Source organism: Vipera ursinii (assembly GCF_947247035.1).
Source record: "Vipera ursinii genome assembly, chromosome: 1".
In the NCBI taxonomy this organism is placed as follows: Eukaryota; Metazoa; Chordata; class Lepidosauria; order Squamata; family Viperidae; genus Vipera; species Vipera ursinii.
Genome location: NC_139512.1, coordinates 289,029,415 through 289,050,208, shown reverse-complemented (window position 1 = coordinate 289,050,208; position 20,794 = coordinate 289,029,415). Strand labels below are relative to the sequence as shown.

At 35.2% G+C, this 20,794-nt stretch overlaps 1 protein-coding gene across 1 annotated transcript in view; it reads left to right on the top strand.

Annotated features, from left to right (window-relative positions):
- Positions 1–20,794, top strand: part of CEP170 (centrosomal protein 170) — an 86,024-nt gene that overhangs the window by 35,576 nt on the left and 29,654 nt on the right. The window contains exons 9-11 of the mRNA XM_083349945.1: positions 2,610–3,077; positions 4,653–5,269; positions 15,845–15,994. Of these exons, the coding sequence (XP_083206071.1) occupies positions 2,610–3,077; positions 4,653–5,269; positions 15,845–15,994 (1,235 nt within the window). The remainder of the gene's footprint in view (positions 1–2,609; positions 3,078–4,652; positions 5,270–15,844; positions 15,995–20,794) is intronic.

The following is a 20,794-nucleotide window of genomic DNA, read 5'->3' as shown; positions in this document are numbered from 1 at the left end:
TGAGATGGGTTGGGGAGAGAGAGAGAGAGAGAGAGTTTCATGGGATAAAATTTATAATAATGTTACAAAGTTAGTAGGAAATAACTTGGCCATTGAAGAAATTATTCATTGCCATCATTACTTTGTATGGACAGCTACTCCTCTCTACCTAGAAACGGTCTGTTGTACTAATGAATATCATAAAACCTCTGTTTCATCGTTCCTGCTACATAGAATCCTTTTCTTTTACATAAACAATGGTTTAATATGTCTAAGTCCAAAATCCCATCCGGTCACAGTGTGCATCAGGAATCACTATGTTTCAGTTCAGTTTTTGGTCTTCCACAGTCTTTGCTACCAGCCATCCCTGACTCTCCTTACCCAGTTTGCTCTTTACAACTGCCACTCCTACTTTGTTATTAACCAATGCTGCTCCATGTCTGTCCTAGGCATTTATTGCCTCCTGCTGTGTTGTGCTTTCTTCCATTTCAAACAAAAGCTTGCTGTTCTCATTTCCAGAGTCCTGGTTTCTGATTTTGGGTTCATATGTGCAGTTAGTTATTCTCACACATATACAATTCATTTGCTATATGGATGGCTCTGCATTGTGTGTTAACCAAGCAACTGACCCCCTATACAATATCTTGGCAGAGAAGTCCTTAACTTTTTGCATGCCACAGTATTTATTGCAGAGCTAAAGGGATGTAAGAACGTTCCAGTAATAGCTTTCACTTTAAGAAGAAGAAGAAAAATGAGAGATTTTTTAAAAAGCATACTGGGAGATCAGTCCGGACAGTATGATACTTTAAAATCTTTATATTTAGTGTTGTTCTGGAAGACTTCAATTCACTCAGATTTACTCTACTCTCCATTTCTCCTCCTCCATACCTTTAGAAAGCTCAGCTCTCCTCTAGAAGTTCCTCCAGCCATTTGGAACATATTTGCTGAATACATGGCAAGAAGAAAAATTGTTTAGCTGATGGATTCTAGTCCCTTAATAATCAGACCTAGTTGAACATAATCCACTGACTTTGATCCAAAGATACTGAAGTAGATATTCTACATGGGCTGTAGAAAACAGGATTCTGTATGAGGAGCTGTAGCATAAAAGAAATATTTGGTAACAGTTACCTGAACAACAACAACAACTAAAGGTTCTGCTTATCCAGGTGAACCTTTTGCTCTATACTGTAACAATTTAAAAAAAAAGATATAAAGACATTCTTTATATCTTTACACAGATAAACACACTAGATTTGTTGCTTAATGTAAATTAAATATTTTATAAATGCATATTCTCTTCCCTAAAAGAAAACACTTTTTCTATTGATTAACTTACTGAAATTTTCTTTTAATTGATTTGAATTTGTCTCTTTCCCAGAAAACAATAAATTGCACATTCCAGACATTTTTCTTCTGTCTCAAATCTTAACACAGTATGCATAAAGCTTTGTGTTTCAATTGGATGTAATATAATCTTTCAAAATTAGGTAAAAGTTTAACCTTTCATCATTACTGTAAAACTGCTGCAGTGCTTCTTTTAGATTGGTGATCATAGAATACTGTATGCTATTTCTAATTCATTGCTATTGTCATTTATTTTTCAACTATAAAAATAGATACAGAGCCTTTTCCTGTTGCCATTCTAAAGAACCTTTCTGTTTAAATTAAATGTGATTATTTCTGAACATCATCATGGGATCTGCTTACTGCTTGCTTTGTTGAGCATTTTAAAATGAATTCTGCATGATACGGGACCATTATTTCATCTATACTATAAGCATATTGAAAGATTCCTAAAAATGTTATTAATATCTTAAATTTTTCTTTTTGTTTTTATAAGCATCTTAAAGTAAATTATGTTTCTTAATTCAGCAGTTTCAATCTACTATCCAATATTCTTTTCAGCAGCAGTTGCTTGTGGTTCTATTCACATTCTTTACACGTGGCTGTCAAGCTTATTATGCTAATTGCATAACGTTGCACAAACGCTTTAACATTTATTCAGAATGTACACTTTCTTCTGCTACATTCTTTGCTCATCAGAAAATAAGAAATTTACAGTTCCACATTTGTCGTGGGTTTTTTGCTGCTATAGTAAATTTCATTTTAAATTGATCTTCATTTCCCTTCTGTAGTTTAAAAATTGGATTTTCAAAAAAAAAATCTAAAATCTTTGCAGTTTCCCATATTTACTTGATCTTCCCAGGAATATTTTTAAAATAAAATTTAAATCTGTATTAAGGCTAAGTCTACACTTTGATTTCAATATTGGCCCATGGAGTTTCTTTTTACTTTCTTTAAAAAATCATCTCTTTGATATCACCTATGACTTCACTAAATGAAGGCAACATTTGACATCAATAAATCTAACAGATTCCAAATTTTCTCTGGCATTCCTCATGAACTTTCAGTGGGGCATGCTAGTTTTTAATGCACGTCTCCAGAATTAAAATACCAACAAGGTGGAGAAAAATTGCAGTTCTGAAACTGTTTTTCATTCTTTCTGCACAAACTTATTATTTCTTTTTCAAGAATTTTCACCTGGCTTTCTTACTGATTCTGAAATTCCTTGAAGACTTGGGGTTGCCCAATACTGGAGAATTCAATATCTTTGTTTTTCTTAATAGGAGGCAGCACAGATGGCAAGCAAGCTGAGGAGCAATCTGCAGCTGCAACTGGAGAAGAATCTTACCCATTTTGTAGGGAACCAAGTTATTTTGAAATCCCTACAAAGGAAGCCCAGCAACATTCACAAACACCTGAGGGTACTATTCATGAGATCCCAACAAAAGATACACACATAGCAGGGGCAGGGCATGCTTCTTTTACTATTGAATTTGATAACAGCACCCCAGGAAAAGTAACCATCAAAGATCATGTCACAAAATTCACTCCAGATCAGCGTCCCAAGCCTAAGAAGTCTCCTTCTGGTGCTCAGGATCTCTCTGGGCTTCAAACTGTGATGATGGCACCGGAAAGTAAAGTGGCAAACTGGTTAGCACAAAACAATCCCCCAACAATGATGTGGGAAGCATCAGAAGAAGATTCAAAAAGTATTAAGAGTGATGTTCCAGTCTACTTGAAGAGACTGAAAGGTAAAATAAATAATTTCGGCTTTGCTTCTTTTGCCTTGAACACATAATGTAAGTATACTTGCTAGGAACGTATACAGTTACTACACTTTGTTAGGATTCTTGCAGGTCAAAACTTCAAGCATTTTGATTAACAACAAATTGTACCAGGATCAAAACATTGTGCATTGTGCTTGTCAAAGCTTGTGATGTTAACTGAAACATTATTACAGTTACAAAATAAACATTTGCTTTAAAACCTGTATACATAAACTGATATAATTTTCCAATAATGCTTTATAATAGAATTCAAGTGAAAAATAGGATTTGTGGTATTTTTGTATTCATAATGAAAAGAAACTAAAAGTTTCCAGCTAAAAGCAGATTTAATGATTGTAATGGTTAAAATATAAATATAGAGCCAACGGGCAGGTTCCAAACAAACAGTTGCTAGTTCTAATTTTGTTTTTGTTTTTTGTTTTTTTAAAAAAGACATGGTTTTAGATACCGTATTTTTGGAGGTACTCTTCAAAAGTTGTCTTTGACCTAAAATTGATGGGTTACCAGCAGGTGTTGTAACTGCTGAGTGTGAAATGCATTGCAGTAATGTACAGTATTGAACATCTTGTGTATAATCCCTAGCCATGTTTTATCACTACTTCCAGCCTTGATAATATGCATCTAAGAGGCCAAGAAACAATTACTGACTGCTATGAAGTAATTGTTATGAGGACTGTTATGAAGATGAAAGCATGTTATTCAGGGCTTGTCTTTCCTGGTCAAGAAAGAAAAATAGATTTTAATAAACGTATTCAGTATTTAGATCACAACTGTTTTCTGTGGTTTTATGGATGGAAAAATAGTGCATTTTACAGCCAAACAACTTTATGGAGAAATTCTTGTTGATCATTGTGGCATATTTTTATTGTAAAGACTTCCATATTATATACTTGCTTTATACTTATTCAGGTAGATATTTTACTTTTATTTAGAATTTTTTCCATGTGATTCTAAACTGCATTTTAACACGAGATATATAAAAAATTAATATTTAACTCTGTTTCTACACTAATTTTTCACAGGAACTATTTAATTAGAGAGAGAAAAATCTTAAGTTTTATCACTATTTATGCAAATGAAGATATGTACTTTGGAGACCCAAGTGATTAAGTTTTCTGCAGATAACAATTAACAGGTGTAAAAGTTATAGAACATTTCATGAACATTTCGAACTAAGTTTTCTTTCATGAATTATTTTTTAACAAGGGGTTAATATATATTGATTGAAAATAATCTCTTGTGCCCTCATTTTGGTACAGTTGTAATATAGTGTTCAGATTTCATCAGAGCATGATTGGTTAAGAACTGAATGTCTTTTGAATAAGGCAATTCAAACGCTTGGTGGTGAGCTGGCAAATGAGTCCATTATTGTATAGCAAGTCTGAATGAGTTTGTTGTTGCTATGGGAAGCCTGCAGACTTGTTAACGAACCATTGAGCTAACAGAGAACCAAATACTGTATATGTATTACTTAGGAATGCTCTTTTTACATTATGCTGAATATAGAGAGCTAGATTTTTCTTTTCTTTGTCTTTGCAGGAAATAAACATGATGACGGAACACAGAGCGATTCAGAAAATGTTGGGGCACACAAGCTTTACAGTAAACGTGCTGCACTTGAAGATCATTTAAAGCACCATTATACCGAACAGAAAAAATTACATTCGAAAGCTCTGAATGTAGAGAAACATTCAGATCAACCTGTTTTAAGTCAGACTGCCTTTATGATTGAGTTCTTTGACGAAGGCCATCCTCGGAAGAGGAGATCGTATTCTTTTTCTCAAAATATAGGAGGTTTGTGCCCTGAAACACCTTCTCCAGCATCCCTTGCAAGAACTGAAAAAGCAAAACCTCCACCATCATTGGCCCAGAACAACTCCACCCAGCACAGGGCGGTGCATGCAAAACTTCTCAAGCAAAAATCAGAAGAGCCTTCTGCTGCACTACCTTTCTTACAAAGTACATTGTTAAGAAGTTCAGGAAGCCTTGGGCACAGACCAAGTCCAAACGAGGACATGGAGAAGAAGCTAAAAACTCAGCTTGTTTCAGTGAATCTTGAAAAGGATGATGATGACCAAAGTGATAAAGGTACTTACACTATTGAACTGGAAAATCCAAATGCAGAGGAGATGGAAGCACGCAAGATGATTGATAAGGTAAGCCTGAAAAATACTTGCAAATTTTTTAAAAAAAAAACATTATCTGTGGTGGACTTGATAGGATAATAAATATAATAATGATGATTGGACTAAAAGTGTTGTGATATACTTCTTCAGAAAGATATTACTCACATAGCAAAACTGTTACTATGTGGAGTGTTTTCCCAAAGCTGTTGCTAGTACACAGTTCCATGTTTGCTTAATCCTAATGTACTACATTAATAGTGCCATATATCTGCATTGCTATTTAAAATCTGTTTTCCAGAACTGATATGAATTTATATCTTCAAGGTTTTTTAATTTCCTCCATAGCAAATGAAATGAAATAAGGTAATATTGCCTGATTTATAAGTTGCCTTGTATTGAGTTTATAATTAAATATTTTTAAACTGTTATTGTTAAATGCCAGTATAAATTCTCTATGTTGCTTACTTGTGCACTCTTTTAAGTTAAACCATTTTCAGAAATATGTAAGTTGAGCTCAGAAACATAAGTTAAAATACTTTCTAAATATGCTATATAGTTGATCAATTTAGAATAATTATAATTTAAAAATAAGAGTCACTAGCAACACATCAGCAAAAATATTTTTATCATGTTAACAAACACACTTTTGTTCCTACTTTAAAAATTATTTTATGGTTTGTGTGTGTTTTGAGGCGGGGGGGGGGACAGTGCCTTTGGGTCATTGTTGACTCCTGGCAATTATCTGGACAAGTCTCTGCAATTTTCTTGGCAAGATTTTTGGAAGTAGTTCTCCGTTGCCTCTTTTCTGTGGCTGAGAGAGAGGCATTGATCCAACATACACAACTGGCTTTGTGTCTAAAGCAGGACTAGAACTCACAGTCTCCCAGTTTGTAACCTGGTGCTTTAACTACTATAGCAAACTGGTTCTCTTAAGTATACCTAGGTTGAAAGTACAGTATTTGGGATGCCGTAAATAGGATGCTACAGTTTGTTGAATATACTGCTTCAAACTACTAATTTTGTTACATCTATTGACTGATCAAGATATAAAGATATATTATAGTTTTATAAAAACTAAAATATTTAGCAATAACATAGAAGCATAATGAAATCCGCTATTCATGCAAAAGCTTTTTAGCATCAGAGAATGTATATGTATATGTGTATGTGTATGTATGTATGTATGTGTGTGTGTGTGTATATGTATGTATGTATGTTTAGGAATGAAATGTGAAAGATTTCTGTTTGACTTTTTTGTTGTTTTTCTTCTTCATACTGAAAATATTAAAAGCATATACTTGAAAGTTTTTGCTCAATGTAGCAATTGTCAGATTATGTGGAAGCATTCTGTGAATGATCTATTATAAATAATAATAGATAAATAAATGATTGCCACACTGTTACATTGATTGTCCTCCGTTGTGTTACAACACTTCAAGTATCAGATTTTAACTCAAATGCATTTTATTTTATTTATTGTAAGAAGGTGGATATTTCCCTTTATTAAGTATAATCAAGAATTTAATGCAGATCCCATGGTTTGGAATCGGAATATGATTTCTACAAATAGAACACTTCTTTTTCATTGAGAAAATTGAAAATCAGCCATAGTTCCTGTTGATTAAAGGAGATAAGAGGGAACATAGCAGTTCCATCTTTCTCCCCATTCTTGGCAGGGAGAGTCCTGTGGGTAGATGGGTGGAAAACTGCTCTTAGGTAATCTGAGTTAGAGACTTTAAATTGTTTTAAATGACATATTTTTGGTCTCCTATAAGTCAGCATAGAACTCTGCTTTCTAATACTTGGATTATAACTTGAGTTTTCACTCAAACTTCCTTCTTTGTTTTAATAGTAACAGCTTTTTGAAATTCATTAAATTGGAAAACAAGGAAGAACTATGAATGATTTTGGTTGTTTTCATATTACTCATCCCATCTGGATTCTATTTTTGTTCAGAGCTTGAAATAATTTCTTGAGTTTAAAATCATAGTATTTGGGGGGGGAACCCCAATTGTTCAAGAAGCTGATTAGTTTTTAATTATTATAACTACTGATTTTTCATTTTGTAGAAAAAGAGTCCATAAATGATATAACATTTAAAATTTGTAGTTTTTAATATACTGGTAGAAAATGTTATTCATAACCAAGAAAATGGAAAAATATAAATACTATGAGAACCAGAATAGTTCATGTTGTTTTTAAATGCCTATAATGCTTATATCATAATTTCCTGGTAACTATCCTTAGAAATAAAATCCCCATCTGAACGGGCATTACAGCAGTTGTACGGGTCCTATTAGGCTACAGCGTACTTTACAGATCTAGCATGTAATACTTCAAAAGAACTGATATTTTACAATGTCGTATACAGAATGAGCGGGGGAGGGGGAAGTTGTATTACAATTCTAAATACCATTCTAAGGAATACAATAATTGAAAAGTATATACATTCAGTGAAGAGAGTATTTAATACCTAGGGCAAAATGAGGAAGCAAGTATTCTTTAACCATTCATTACCTGAAACATAGGTTATTCTCATAACAGTGTGAGTCACTATTTTTAATTATTAATGTTTACTACCTCTGGTGAATTATTCCATCTTTGCATTTCTTACTATGTGCATTTATGTACAATCCTTCAAGTTTAAATATAGTAAATTGTCTCCATTCTGTGTGTAAATCAGTCTGCATCTGGATGACCTAGGATAGAAATAAGACTTGAACAAGAATGAAAGTAGTCTCCTTTGAAGCTCGGTTTTGCTCTTATTCTCTTGTTGGCTTTAGTACCAAGAACGAGAGACACATGCAGGTACTATATTACTTTTTTTCTCCTCAGATTAGAAAAATAAATTCAGTGCAGTAGCAGTGAAGTCCTGCAGTTCTGGGTTACTTTTGTCAGTTTATCACTTGCTTTGTGGAATATGGTGTAGTCCTTTCCAATAGCCAGTTTGGGATTTTCTTAGGAGTATTGCATGCTCTCAGCCTAGTGTTCTATGAAGAGAGAACCAAAGTCAGAATAGGAATTACACAATTTGGGATGGAGAGCAGAGGGTCCGGGTGAAATCTCCCCTCCTTCTCCCTCTCCCCCCTCTCTTTTTTTCGCTCCCTCCTCCCCACCCCCCGGTGTAAGTATGAACACAGGTACTGATACAGATATAGATATAAATAAATAGATATTTGTCTTTTAAACAAATTTTGTTTATGCCATATTTATTACAGAGATTTAAAAGGCTTAAAGTTACCTTGTATCATTTGATAAGAACAAGTTACACGAGGGCCTTGCAAAAAACAGGGGAAAAAAATAGTGGCTGTTTTGCCATTGGTATATTGCTCTGCCGTATCGCGCATTAATAGAATAAGATGAATTTTTAAGAAAAAAAATTATTCCAGTAGGAAACCGATCAGGCTTAAGGATTCCACTTGATGAAAGTGCTTTAAGTTCTTTAAGTGTATGGGGGGGTGGGACGACTCTGAGAGCACACTCTCAGAAGCATTTAAAGGCTTGAATGATGAAGTAGGATGGCAGCCAAACTCATTGCCTGTATTTAACATCATTGGCAATCTGCCACGTGCCTATTCGCATTAGCAGGGCACAGATGCTACGTGGATCCGCACCTGACCCATTGAAACATTTCCTTAAAGGAACTGAGGGGATGATGAATGAAGGAGAATGGGGGCTGGGGCGGAGGAAAATTGGCAAGGGAAGGAGGAGTTGCATCACAGTGGAAAAGAGAAAAGTAGCGTGTACATGCACAAAAAGAGCTGATCTCAACAAATGGGAAGAGAGTGGAGGACAAAGTAGACCAATTGGACAAATGGAGGAAGAGGAAGGGATTGGATATCTTATTATAAAGCTTGAAAAGGGATGAAACAATAGCACCACAAAGAAAAAGGCTTAGTAAAAGGTTTCCTGTATCCAAAGTCACAGGAAAAGACAGCTGAGCAAGGTGGGTAGCATTAGATTTGTAAAAGTGTGGAGAAAGCGGTGAAAATTTCTGTATCTGGTACATCTTTCCTGGATATCTAGGGATCTCAGGAAGCACAAACTGGAATAAAATGAGAGGGTTTTAAATAATAGCCACATCAATTGTGAAGTTATCTATCTACAGTATACTGCTGTTCTCCTGTATTGTCTGACTTGAAAGGTGTTTTAATAATATAAGGGTCCCATTGGAATAGCTTCCTATTTCAAACAATCATCAACCTGCTACCCACCTTGCTCAGCTGTCCTAATTACAAAAGCCTATCTTGAGTGTGGGACCTGAGAATTAGATGAGATTCATGACAGAGCAGTGTTTTTGAAATTAAACAGATTTGTTTTTAGTGGCTAGGTAGATGACTTGGGTGGGTAGCAGATGCATATTCATTTCATGAAAGGGAGGTAGAATAGATATACTTTCAGGATTGATGTCTGTCTATCTATCTATCTATCTATCTATCTATCTATCTATCTATCTATCTATCATCTATCTATCTATCTATATGTAGCAATTATTTATGTATTAAACAGATTTACATGGCTTTTCATCTTAAAGGATGGTGAACAAAATGACAACATATAATACCCTTTAAGAAAACTACTTGAGGTTTCTTAAAAATTTCTCTCACAATATAAATACACATGTGCTAGTCTCCACCAGTATTCTTGGTTTAATGCTGGGACGTGGGGTGGGGAAGCCATGTCTTCATGGCCTTCCAGAAGGCCAGCAAAGCTGGTCCATTCAACATTGGGAGAAATTATTCCATAAGGCAGATACACGATAGAGAAGGCAGCTCTGAAATTTCTGTTACATGCTGAGGATATATATTCTGATTCAAAGTATTGGAAACATTTTTAAATTTAATAAAATAATTGAAACTCAAATACTTTGGCCACCTAATGAGAAGGAAGGACTCACTGGAGAAGAGCCTAATGCTGGGAAAGGTTGAGGGCAAGAGAAGAAAGGGATGACAGAGAATGAGGTGGCTGGATGGAGTCACTGAAGCAATAGGTGTGAGCTTAAATGGACTTCAGAAGATGGTAGAAGGCCTGGAGGAACATTGTCCATGAGGTCGTGATGGGTCGAACACGACTTCACAGCTAACAACAACAATAAAATAAATTAATATACCAGCTGACTCTCAGAAAATACAATATATTTCCCTGCATAAAAAGCCTATGGATAGCCTAAGATCTCAGTAAGTGATCTTGTGAACAAAGAACATAATATACTTCTAGTCTTTTCAAGTGTTTGTTAAGATTCATGAGGGTTCAAATTGTGTGGGATGATGAAGTTGCATATGACAGGCTTATCTACCTTCAGCCTCCCAGGTACTTCTTTACTTCAAATTTAGGCCAAACCATGATGACATGTCTGGAAGGAATTTCTACTCATCGCTTAGCTTTCCTATGTGAAAATAGATTCAACAGCCAAGGCATGCGTATTTGGTAATTAAATTTGTATAATGCTGTATTTTTACAGAGAAAGTTTTGCCTTTGCTGCAACTAATGAAAAGTTTATGTAAATCATCACAAGTAATGTTGCTTAAAAGAACAGGCTGCATGTTAAATTTCCTTCTAGCACACAAGGAAAATTATATCTTTTTCTAAAGTTGTGTTTCATGTTTAATAATAAAAATGATATAGCATTAAGCAAGTTAATTTTTAATTTAACACTGTGCTTTTGTGCATGTACACTATAATATGTGTGGTTCTTTTTCCATCTATTTTGCCGCTTTAGAAAACCTGGGAGAAAGTATAGATGTATTAATTTTACATATGGTTGTCTTATTTAATAGGCAGATAGTTTTAATAAGTATTTATTTAAGTAGGCCCTGCCCTTATTTACGGTGTGGCTTCTGAGAATATATGTCACGTGTACATACATGTAGTCTGTTCTTACTGGCCATCAATTCAGCAACCATGACCAATCCTCAAAGTTTTGGCTGTGTCCACATCCTTATGTTGATGTGATTGCAATTGAGTGCTTAGCAACCAGCTTGCACTTAACAACGGTTGCTATGGTCTTCTGATTACCATTTCTGAAGTCAATGGGGAAGGTGGCAGGTCTCAAGCCAGTGTAATCTCTCCCCCCCCCCCAAGACCTTCTACACATGCACTGTGCCATGCCATCTACCCTTCAGTTTTCCTGTGTGCTCCCTGCTTCCGGTACTCATGCCACAGCCCCCTCTCTCCTGTCATCCCCCAACTTGAGCATGCCCTCTATTGTCCCCCTCAAGCCCTCCCCCAGCCTCTCTCACTCCCCTGTAGCAGCTCCATACTCCTTACCTGGGACTCCCCCACTTCAGGTTACATGCGAACTCTCCCAGCACTTACCTGGAACTTCCATGACATTTGTTTCCTGGGAAAGACCCATGCATCTTCAGGCTGCAATGGCAACTGGTACTACAGGGTCATTATCATTGCTAAGCAATGTAATCACTTGACATTACACTTCACGACCGCATCACTTGACACTAGCAATCCTGATTCCTAATTGCCATCATAACCTGAGGACTATTTATTGGAGTTAGTTATTGGAGAGAGCAGAGATGCCCTGGGTGCATTTCAGCTGCAGTTGTCAATTGTAGGTTGTAGGTATCTCAGATCTGACTTGGCATTATACTTTGTATTAACGCGAAATTGTTGAAAATATAGGAAGAAGCCCTTCTTTCTATCTTGACTAGTCTCAGGTGATTATTAGAACAAAAAAGAATAGAAAAGTAAAAAAAGAACTCTCAAATATTAAGAACGGAAAAATAAAAATAACAGTTTAGTATACTCAGATAAACAGCAGCTTACCACAATCAAGTCCTAAAAAAGAAAGCTTATTATGCGTCTGTAAGTCCTTAATGCTGAAGTGAGGCAGCTTCCATCAGGAAAGAATAATATGCTGTTATTAAATTAAGTCACTTTTTAAATTTAAACCATATCATTGGTTTTCTGTTAATTTTAAAATTCAGTAAAAGTATAATGTTTGCATGCATGCTTATCTTGTGCAATGGAATGGCTTTACATCAAAGATACTTTGCTAACAAAACCATTTATTATGCTCAGAAAGAAACACAATCAGACTTTCTTAGTATTTAAATGGGAAACCTGAGTCACAGGGTGTATTAAGAAGAAAAATTAACATTAAAAAATAAATCGCAGAAGATAATGTCACACTATTTCATACTGTTGTGAAGAAAGACTTAAATTTGACATTGGGGAGTATTTTTAATAGAAATGATAAAGTTCTGGTTCTTTTGAAGGTCTCAAATAAACAAAGATAGAACTGAAAACAACTATAGATAGTGATGTAACTTCGTTTCTAATTAGTAAATATATTTATAATATTTGCCTAAGCGCATCCTTATGAAGTGCTAAGCACCTTAGTTCTAGAAAATGTATGTACATGAGGGGAAAACTTATTTGATCCCCTGCTGATTTTGTACGTTTGCTCATTGACAAAGAAATGATCAGTCAATAATTGTAATGGTAGGTTTATTTTAACAGTGAGAGACAGAATAACAATAAAAAAACCTGTCCACAGAAGCAATCAGTCAATCAGATACCAAACTCTTCACCAAGGCCAAGACCAAAGAGCTGTCCAAGGATGTCAGGGACAAGATTGTAGACCTACACAAGGTTGGAATGAGCCATAAGACTATCGCCAAGCAGCTTGGTGAGAAGGTGACAACAGTTGGTGTGATTATTCACAAATGGAAGAAACACAAAATAACTGTCAATCTCCCTCGCTCTGAGGCTCCATGCAAGATCTCATCTCGTGGAGTTTCAATGATCATGAGAACAGTGAGGAATCTGCCCAGAACTACATGGGAAGATCTTATCAATGATCTCAAGGCAGCTGGGACCATAGTCATCAAGAAAACAATTGGTAACACACTACGCCATGAAGGACTGAAATCCTGCAGCGCCTGCAAGACCCCCTGCTCAAGAAAGCACATGTACAGGCCTGTCTGAAGTTTGCCAATGAACATCTGAATGATTCAGATGAGAGCTGGATGAAAGTGTTGTGGTCAGCTGAGACCAAACTCAAGCTCTTTGGCATCAACTCAACTCGCCATGTTTGGAGGAGGAGGAATGCTGCCAATGACTCCAAGAACACCATCCATCCATCAAACATGGAGGTGGAAACATTATGCTTTGTGGGTGTTTTTCTGCTAAGGGGATAGGACAACTTCACCACATCAAAAGGACGATGGACGGGGCCATGTACCATCAGATCTTGGCTGAGAACCTCCTTCCTTCAGCCAGGGTGTGGAAAATGGGTTATGGATGGGTATTCCAGCATGGCAATGACCCAAAACACACAACCAAGGCAACAAAGGAGTGGCTCAAGAAGAAGCACATTAAGGTCCTGGAGGGACCTAGCCAGTCTCTAGACCTTAATCCCATAGAAAATCTGTGGAGGGAGCTGAAGATTTGAGCTGCCAAACGTCAGTCTCGAAACCTTAATTACTTGGAGAGGATCTGCAAAGAGAAGTGGGACAAAATCCCTTCTGAGATGTGTACAAACCTGGTGGCCAACTACAAGAAACTTCTGACCTCTGTAATTGCCAACAAGGGTTTTATCACCAAGTACTAAGTCATGTTTTGCGAAGGGGTCAAATACTTATTTCATTTATTAAAATGCAACTCAATTTATAACTTTTTTGAAAAGCATTTTTCAGGATTTTTTTGTCGTTATTCTGTCTCCTGTTAAACTAAACCTACCGTTACAATTATAGACTGATCATTTCTTTGTCAGTGGGCAAATGTACAAAATCAGCAGGGGATCAAATAATTTTTCCCTTCACTGTATAATTTGGAGAAAGATATTGCTATTTTTTTCTTCACAAAATCTCCATCTTCAGGGTCCCCAAATTTCCTATGGCATACAGCAATAACTGCAATGGCACTTTATTGGCAAATATGCATATACTATATACATATACATGAAAAATCCACACTTTCAATGTTGAGCATGAAATCCAAATTAGTACTTTAAGAAAGATCAGAAATAGTATTCCAATATGTTTTTTAACATTTTAAATTTTGGCTCCCCATACCATATCCAATAATGTTTATATTTACCTTTGAATCTGAATCCCTTGAGAGTTTGGAACCAATACAGTGTGATGGATTATGGCACAGCATTTAAGAAAACTATCAGTGTCTCCTGTGGCAAAGCAAATATTTATAAACGTGCTGTAGAATAGAGAGGATTTAATAGGTTGATGCAATTTGCACATATTAAATGTGGAGAATTTCTAAGCTGATCTCCACTGAAACAGACTTAAGTTTTAAAAAAAAGGATTTTCTGTTTGGATTCTAATAATGCTTAAGATATTTTAGGTTCTTCCTTGGGATTACAGATAAAAAGAGCATTGTAGCACTACTACAGTATAAATGTATGATAACATTCATCAGATGCATGACATCTCCTTATGTAGAGGATTTTTTAAAAGGTGAAAGCTGTAAGCCATAACTTTCAAATTGTAACGGATGGTTCACATAACAAACACACAAAAGAAATCAAGCAAATTTCATTGTGGCTGAACGTGTAATGTGAACTTGAGTATAGTGTGTCATAAAGAGTATAAATATATCACTTTTTAAAAAAGAAAACAATGAAAAGGGTGCTATTACAATAAGTATTTAAATATGGCATATTGTTTAGAGTTTTTCTAAAGACTTATGCTTGTTTCCTCTAATTGGTACATATTTAAATTTGCATAAAATTCAAAAATCTGGTACTTTTTAATCCCTGGATATAAGAAGATACTTTTTAGATCTAATTCTTGCCAGATAATTTCAGTGTCACATAATAATATCTTTTGGAGCAGTCACCCTAATTGCTGTTTTTACAAATCATCACTGTTGTCATTGTTATTGCAAAGTTTACACACTGGGTTGCTTGGACTCGATACATCTGTGCCAGGCATACATACATTTTACCCACGTGTTAAAGGAGCAAGAACAGAAATATATCTAGTTTTTATGTAATTATGGATCCATTTCTTTCATAACAGAATATATCATTTAATCCATACAAAAAATAACTACATGATATACATTACACACAAATCAAAACTTTCAGTACATGATTTGCAAAGGGATTACTTAAAACATTTCAGACGTAATTCTTTGTTTAAAATTACAGCATTCATATATTCAGGTAAGACTGGTTTATGGATGCAATCCAGTAGTATGCTTCTGTCATTAGAAGCAGTTTCTCCATCTTTCTGCAACAAGCCCTTCACAAAGCCAAAAAAAAAACCAACCTATTTTCAGGAGTTCTCTAATCCATTCCATTAGATTTGGGAAGTATTCTGGAAATTGCGGCAGAGGCAAGAAAGTTGTATTATATTAAAGGAAGACTCCCAACATCATATTTTGATTTCATCGAAAGAAAACATTAACAATTATTTTGAATCTCCAGAATTAGAATGCATCAGTTCTACTTTCAATAGCCATTTCATAAGATTTTTGTGTCACAATTAACTGTGAAACTGTATTTTTAAAAAAACAACAACACAGCCTTATAAGCACTCACTTTCTTAGTGGCTGTACCCATACATTCCCATTGAATACTACGAAGGAGGCTTTCAGTTAACGTACGATGATTTGTTTTATTTTCAGGTTTTTGGAGTGGATGACAGCCAGGATTATAATAGGCCTGTTATCAACGAAAGCCAGAAAGATTTAGTAAAAGATTGGGCTATTAATTCTGCTACAATAGTGCTTGAAGAAAAAAGACTACTGAGTACAACTGGATTTCTTGACACAGAGGTAGAAATCAAATTTTGATGGGTCTTCTTTTTTCCTCCATAAAATGAGAGGACCTTTTTAGAGTCAGTGTTAAGTAGCTAGTAAGAGCTATTAAATACTTCATTATTATATAGCAGTAATTCTTCTTCATTCTCTATTAGAGCTTGTGTATAATCTCTTAGTACTTAAAAAACTATGCTCACACTCGCTTTTGTTCTGCTGCTGTTTTATCTGTATATACACCATAGCACTGACACACGAGATTTTAGGAAACTGAAATAACCTAAACACTATCTTTGTTGTTTAAATATCACCATTCCTTTTATTGTTTTCTTATACTGCAGTTATTTGGAAAAATTTGCAAGTCAAAAGAAATATTTGCAGAAACAAAGCACAGATGAAAAGAATTTGCTATTTCCAGATGGAAATTGTGACATACTTTTGGAAGAAATTTCAAAACCTAAAACTTGTTGATAACTTTTCACATCCAAAATTCTGCACATATGTAGATCTAAACCACAGATCAACAAATGTCAGAATTCATCTGTTTTAAAGGATGATGATGGAAAGAAACATAGCCAAAGCTTAAGATGGCTTGTTACACTAACAGCTTTGATATACGGTTACATTTTTCATAACTAACATTATAAATGGATAACACTTATGGGTTATTCTCAAACATTCTCTTATACTGGTATTTATGTGTTCTTTTGCACTCTAGTTTTTACTTTGCTTATATTTCCTGTCTTATCCAAACTTCAATCTCATCTTTATCTTCCAGAATCTAATCTTGATGCTCTTAATCTTCATATTCAATATTTCTATGTGATAGATTTTATGGTTAACTCACTTAGTTTTAATCTGTTTTTATCCTTGTGTTTAAAAAGATATTTTATAGATAAAATTCAGTAATAGATACTGATTTAAAGTAGCTTAAATTGACAATAAGACTTCATTAAAGGAAGCATGGAAAATGGTGGTGGTTTTCATTGATTCATTGCTATTCAGAGATGTTATATATTCCATTCTAACATTGCTTTATAAGTTGGTTCTCATGTAAGAACATTCCTACCAACCTTTCTAAACTATAAGTCTAGGCTATTCTTAAAGCAGTTTTGTGTATGTAAGCTAGCCAATCACTGCTGTTTTCTCAAATCAGTCTTCAGGGTTAATGCTACTATTATAGTAAACATCCCTCACATTCATAATTTGGAATGGAAATTTTTGAAATGGAAGCAAATATCGTAGCTTGGGCTTCTAAACTATCATAACTAAATTCTAAAAGAAAAGCACATCTTCTATAGACCTCAGATTCTGTGGATTATATTTGGTCTAGTTTGAGTTTTAGAGAATGATAAAATCTGGAATGTGTCTAGGTTTATATGTTTGTCTGAAAAATCTATTAACTGTTTAAATAGCATTAAAATGGGCAGTTTTTATGACAAATATCAAATTGCCATGTTAGCTAGCAATTGGTTGTGAATAGTATAATTTGCTTAACCCTGACATGAATACAGCAGATGCAAACTGCATTTATTTACATTTTTACTTCTATTCAAGAAGAGCTTCCCTCAAATATGAGTTGAGCTTTGCAAAAAAAGTTATAATGATTTGCGTGTTTACTTTCAATTTAAGTATTAATTTTTCATTATCAGATTTTTGATGTATTAAAAACATATTATCAATTTTATCAGTTTTCCTACATTTCATAATTTATTTTTGTAACCCAGAAGAGCTAGAAGCCTGTGCATCTGTCCATACTTTGTCATTTGACCATTAGAAATAATGTTACTGAATTATTAGTTAAACATATCATTGTCATAAATACTGCAGAAAGTATTTTGAGCTTTTATTAGTGAATATTGAAAGAATATTAATATCCTTTAGAATCTGAAGTCAGTGACTTCATAACATATCCATAGCAACCTATATATAGATATTCCATATGTCCTTTAATATGAATGTCATCAACAAATGTCTAGCTGTAAGATTCATAGGCCCCCAAACAAATCTTGAAATGAATAAAAAGGATATCATGTGTGGAATCATGGATTCTAAGCTTTTCAGGAGATAAAACTCTTCATTTCTGAAATTGACATGGTGTAAGTAACACAAAATTATTGACTTTCAGTATCTTTTCCCTGAATATTTTAGGAATGCAGCAAAAGCACCATTAACATTTACTTAACATTAGCTTTTCAAAGAAATTGGTTGGAATGTAAACTTTTATTCTGCTTTTGTAATTTAGTTTAATTTTTCCCCTTTATTTTTATTTTGTCTTGAGAACAATAGAGTAAAAAAAGAATTGATTAAATGGTCATAGGAACTAAGAATAATTTTACATTCATATCTTAATTGGCAATTCTTTCATTGTTTGACATAGAATACTTCCACTTAATTTGGTGATATTACTTCAGAGAAATTTTTTTTTTAAATGGAAGGCCAAACTGAAAGGCTTTATCAAAATTAAGAAAATAGATTTTCAGGCCTTCATGGTTTATGCCACTCTTATCATTTGAATGAAATTCAGTATAAGTTGAATTTTTCTTTCAAATCTAAACAAAGGTTTATACATTTTAGCAATCACATGTTCATCATGTGTACATAATTCATTTTCAAATTCAGTTTTATCATATTCTATTTGTGGTGCCTTTTTAGATATTTCTCTTCATTGTGCATTGAAAACTAAACCCCTGTGCAGTCAGTTGCTCCTGATTTCATTTTCAGCTCTATTTTTTCGATACTAACAAATCTTTATATAGTAACCATTTTTCTTTGCCCACTCTTTTGTCTTCTATAAAATACTTATTGGGCTGAGGCCCATAAAAGTATATTGGGGTATAGCCTGGGTTTGTATCTATTCCATATTTGCAATATGGCATTCCTAAAGAATCTAGTTTCTCCAGGTAGTTCATGTAGTAGCTTTTTGTTCATTATAAACATTTCTCAGAAGAATAATCAGCTGTCCCTGGATACCTATTAATTGTATAATATTCCATGTTCTGGCATGATCAGTACAAGGAAGGGCCTTGCTGTACGGAGTAGAGCAAGAACAAATTTTTATTATCTCTTAATAGAAAATATGATTCAGAGTAAACCTCAGTATGCATATATGACTGTTGAAACTCCTTGAAAATCCATTGACTGTTTTTCTGGGAGTGGACCATAGCAATCATGTGGACCCAGGGAAAAATGGTACTCCTTTAAGGAGTTGCTAACAGGTTCTATAACATAAACCTTACCACCACCCTAACTTCAGACCTGGATCACCACAGAGCTGTGTATTCTTGCTGTCACTGTTATCCAGGTTACTTTAGGTACTTGATTTCGTATCTCTCTGGCTTTTCTGAAATTTGGCTCTGTGACTGTGACCAAAGCATCTGAAGGCAGGACAAGAAGCAATGGATGAAAACTAATCAAGGAGAAAACCAACCTTAGAACCAAGGAAAAGTTTCCTTACAGTTAGAACAATTAATCAGTGGAATGGCTTCCCTCCAGAAGTTGTGATTGCTCCAACACTGGGGGTTTTTAAGAAGAGATTGGACAACCATTTGTCTGAAATGGTATAAGGTTTCCTCCTTGAGCAGATTGTTGGACTAGAACAGGGTTTTTCAACCCGTGGTACGTGTACCACTGGTGGTCCTTCGACACCTGGCAGGTGGTATGCATATGATGAGTTGAAAAGCACTGTAAAAAAAGTATAAAAGTGGATGAGCTGAAGCAGTGGCAGCACCAGAGAGGCCTGGGGGAGAGTCAGCTGAAGCTGCGGTGTTTCTGGGGCTCTGCTGAGAGCCTAGTATTGGCACATGCGGCTCCAGCTGATCAGCACTTTCAGCAGCCTCGGGGGTGGCCGGCAGCTGCATGCAGTCTTTGGGTGGAGATTCAGCTGGCGCTGCGGTATTGTCAGTGCTTTGCTGAGAATCCACTATTGGCGCATGCAGCTCCATCTGATCAGCGCTTCCAGTGCACCCGGAAGAGAAAAGGAGGAGGAGGGTGGGAGAGAGGACAGTATATAAAAGGAGGGGGGAGAGAAGAGAGAATAGAAAAGGAGGAGAGAGGAGAGGATATAAAAGGAGGAGGAGGGGGGGAGAAGAGAGGATATAAAAGGAGTAAAACTGGTACTTTTCCCCCCTTTCTTTACGGTTTGTAACATTTTATTAGATTATAGAATAAAATACAAAAATACAAAAGCAAATAGTAGGACACAGTGGGGAGGAAAAAGGGAAAGAAGGGAGGGGTAGAAGGGAGAAAAGTAAAGAAAAGGCATTGACTTCAGACTTGCTCTGTTGCACTGGAATGAAGCATTAACATCGAACCTCAACTTTTTTACTTTTCTATAATAGTATAAAGTAGCCATTTCTATAACAACAAATCAAACTAATCAGTAAAACCCAAAATCCCCCCCCCCCTTTTTTTTTTTTAGTCATCAAGTTTTTGACACCTTGCTAAGCACTGGTCGTCCTTGAATATTGTCATGTCCTAAAAGTGGTACAATCTGTGAAAAGATTAAAGAGCCCTGGACTAGAAAACCTCCAAGGTCCCTTCCAGCACTGTTATTCTGTTACTGATCCCCTTTGGTGTACTGACTCAAAGAAAAAAAATCATTAACAGATATAATAAAGACTGATGAGATCCTTCAAAACGCAATAAAACCCTTGAATTTTATACCTGCTGGGAGAATTTATTCTGCAGGAAGAAAGCAAGAGGTGCAACAGAAAAGATCAGAGAAACGGATGAGACAAATTATTCTAATACTTTACATCCACTTCCTGCTGCTTCACCAGTTGGGCTGCTTGTCCCAAAAGTGGAAGATTCATTGCC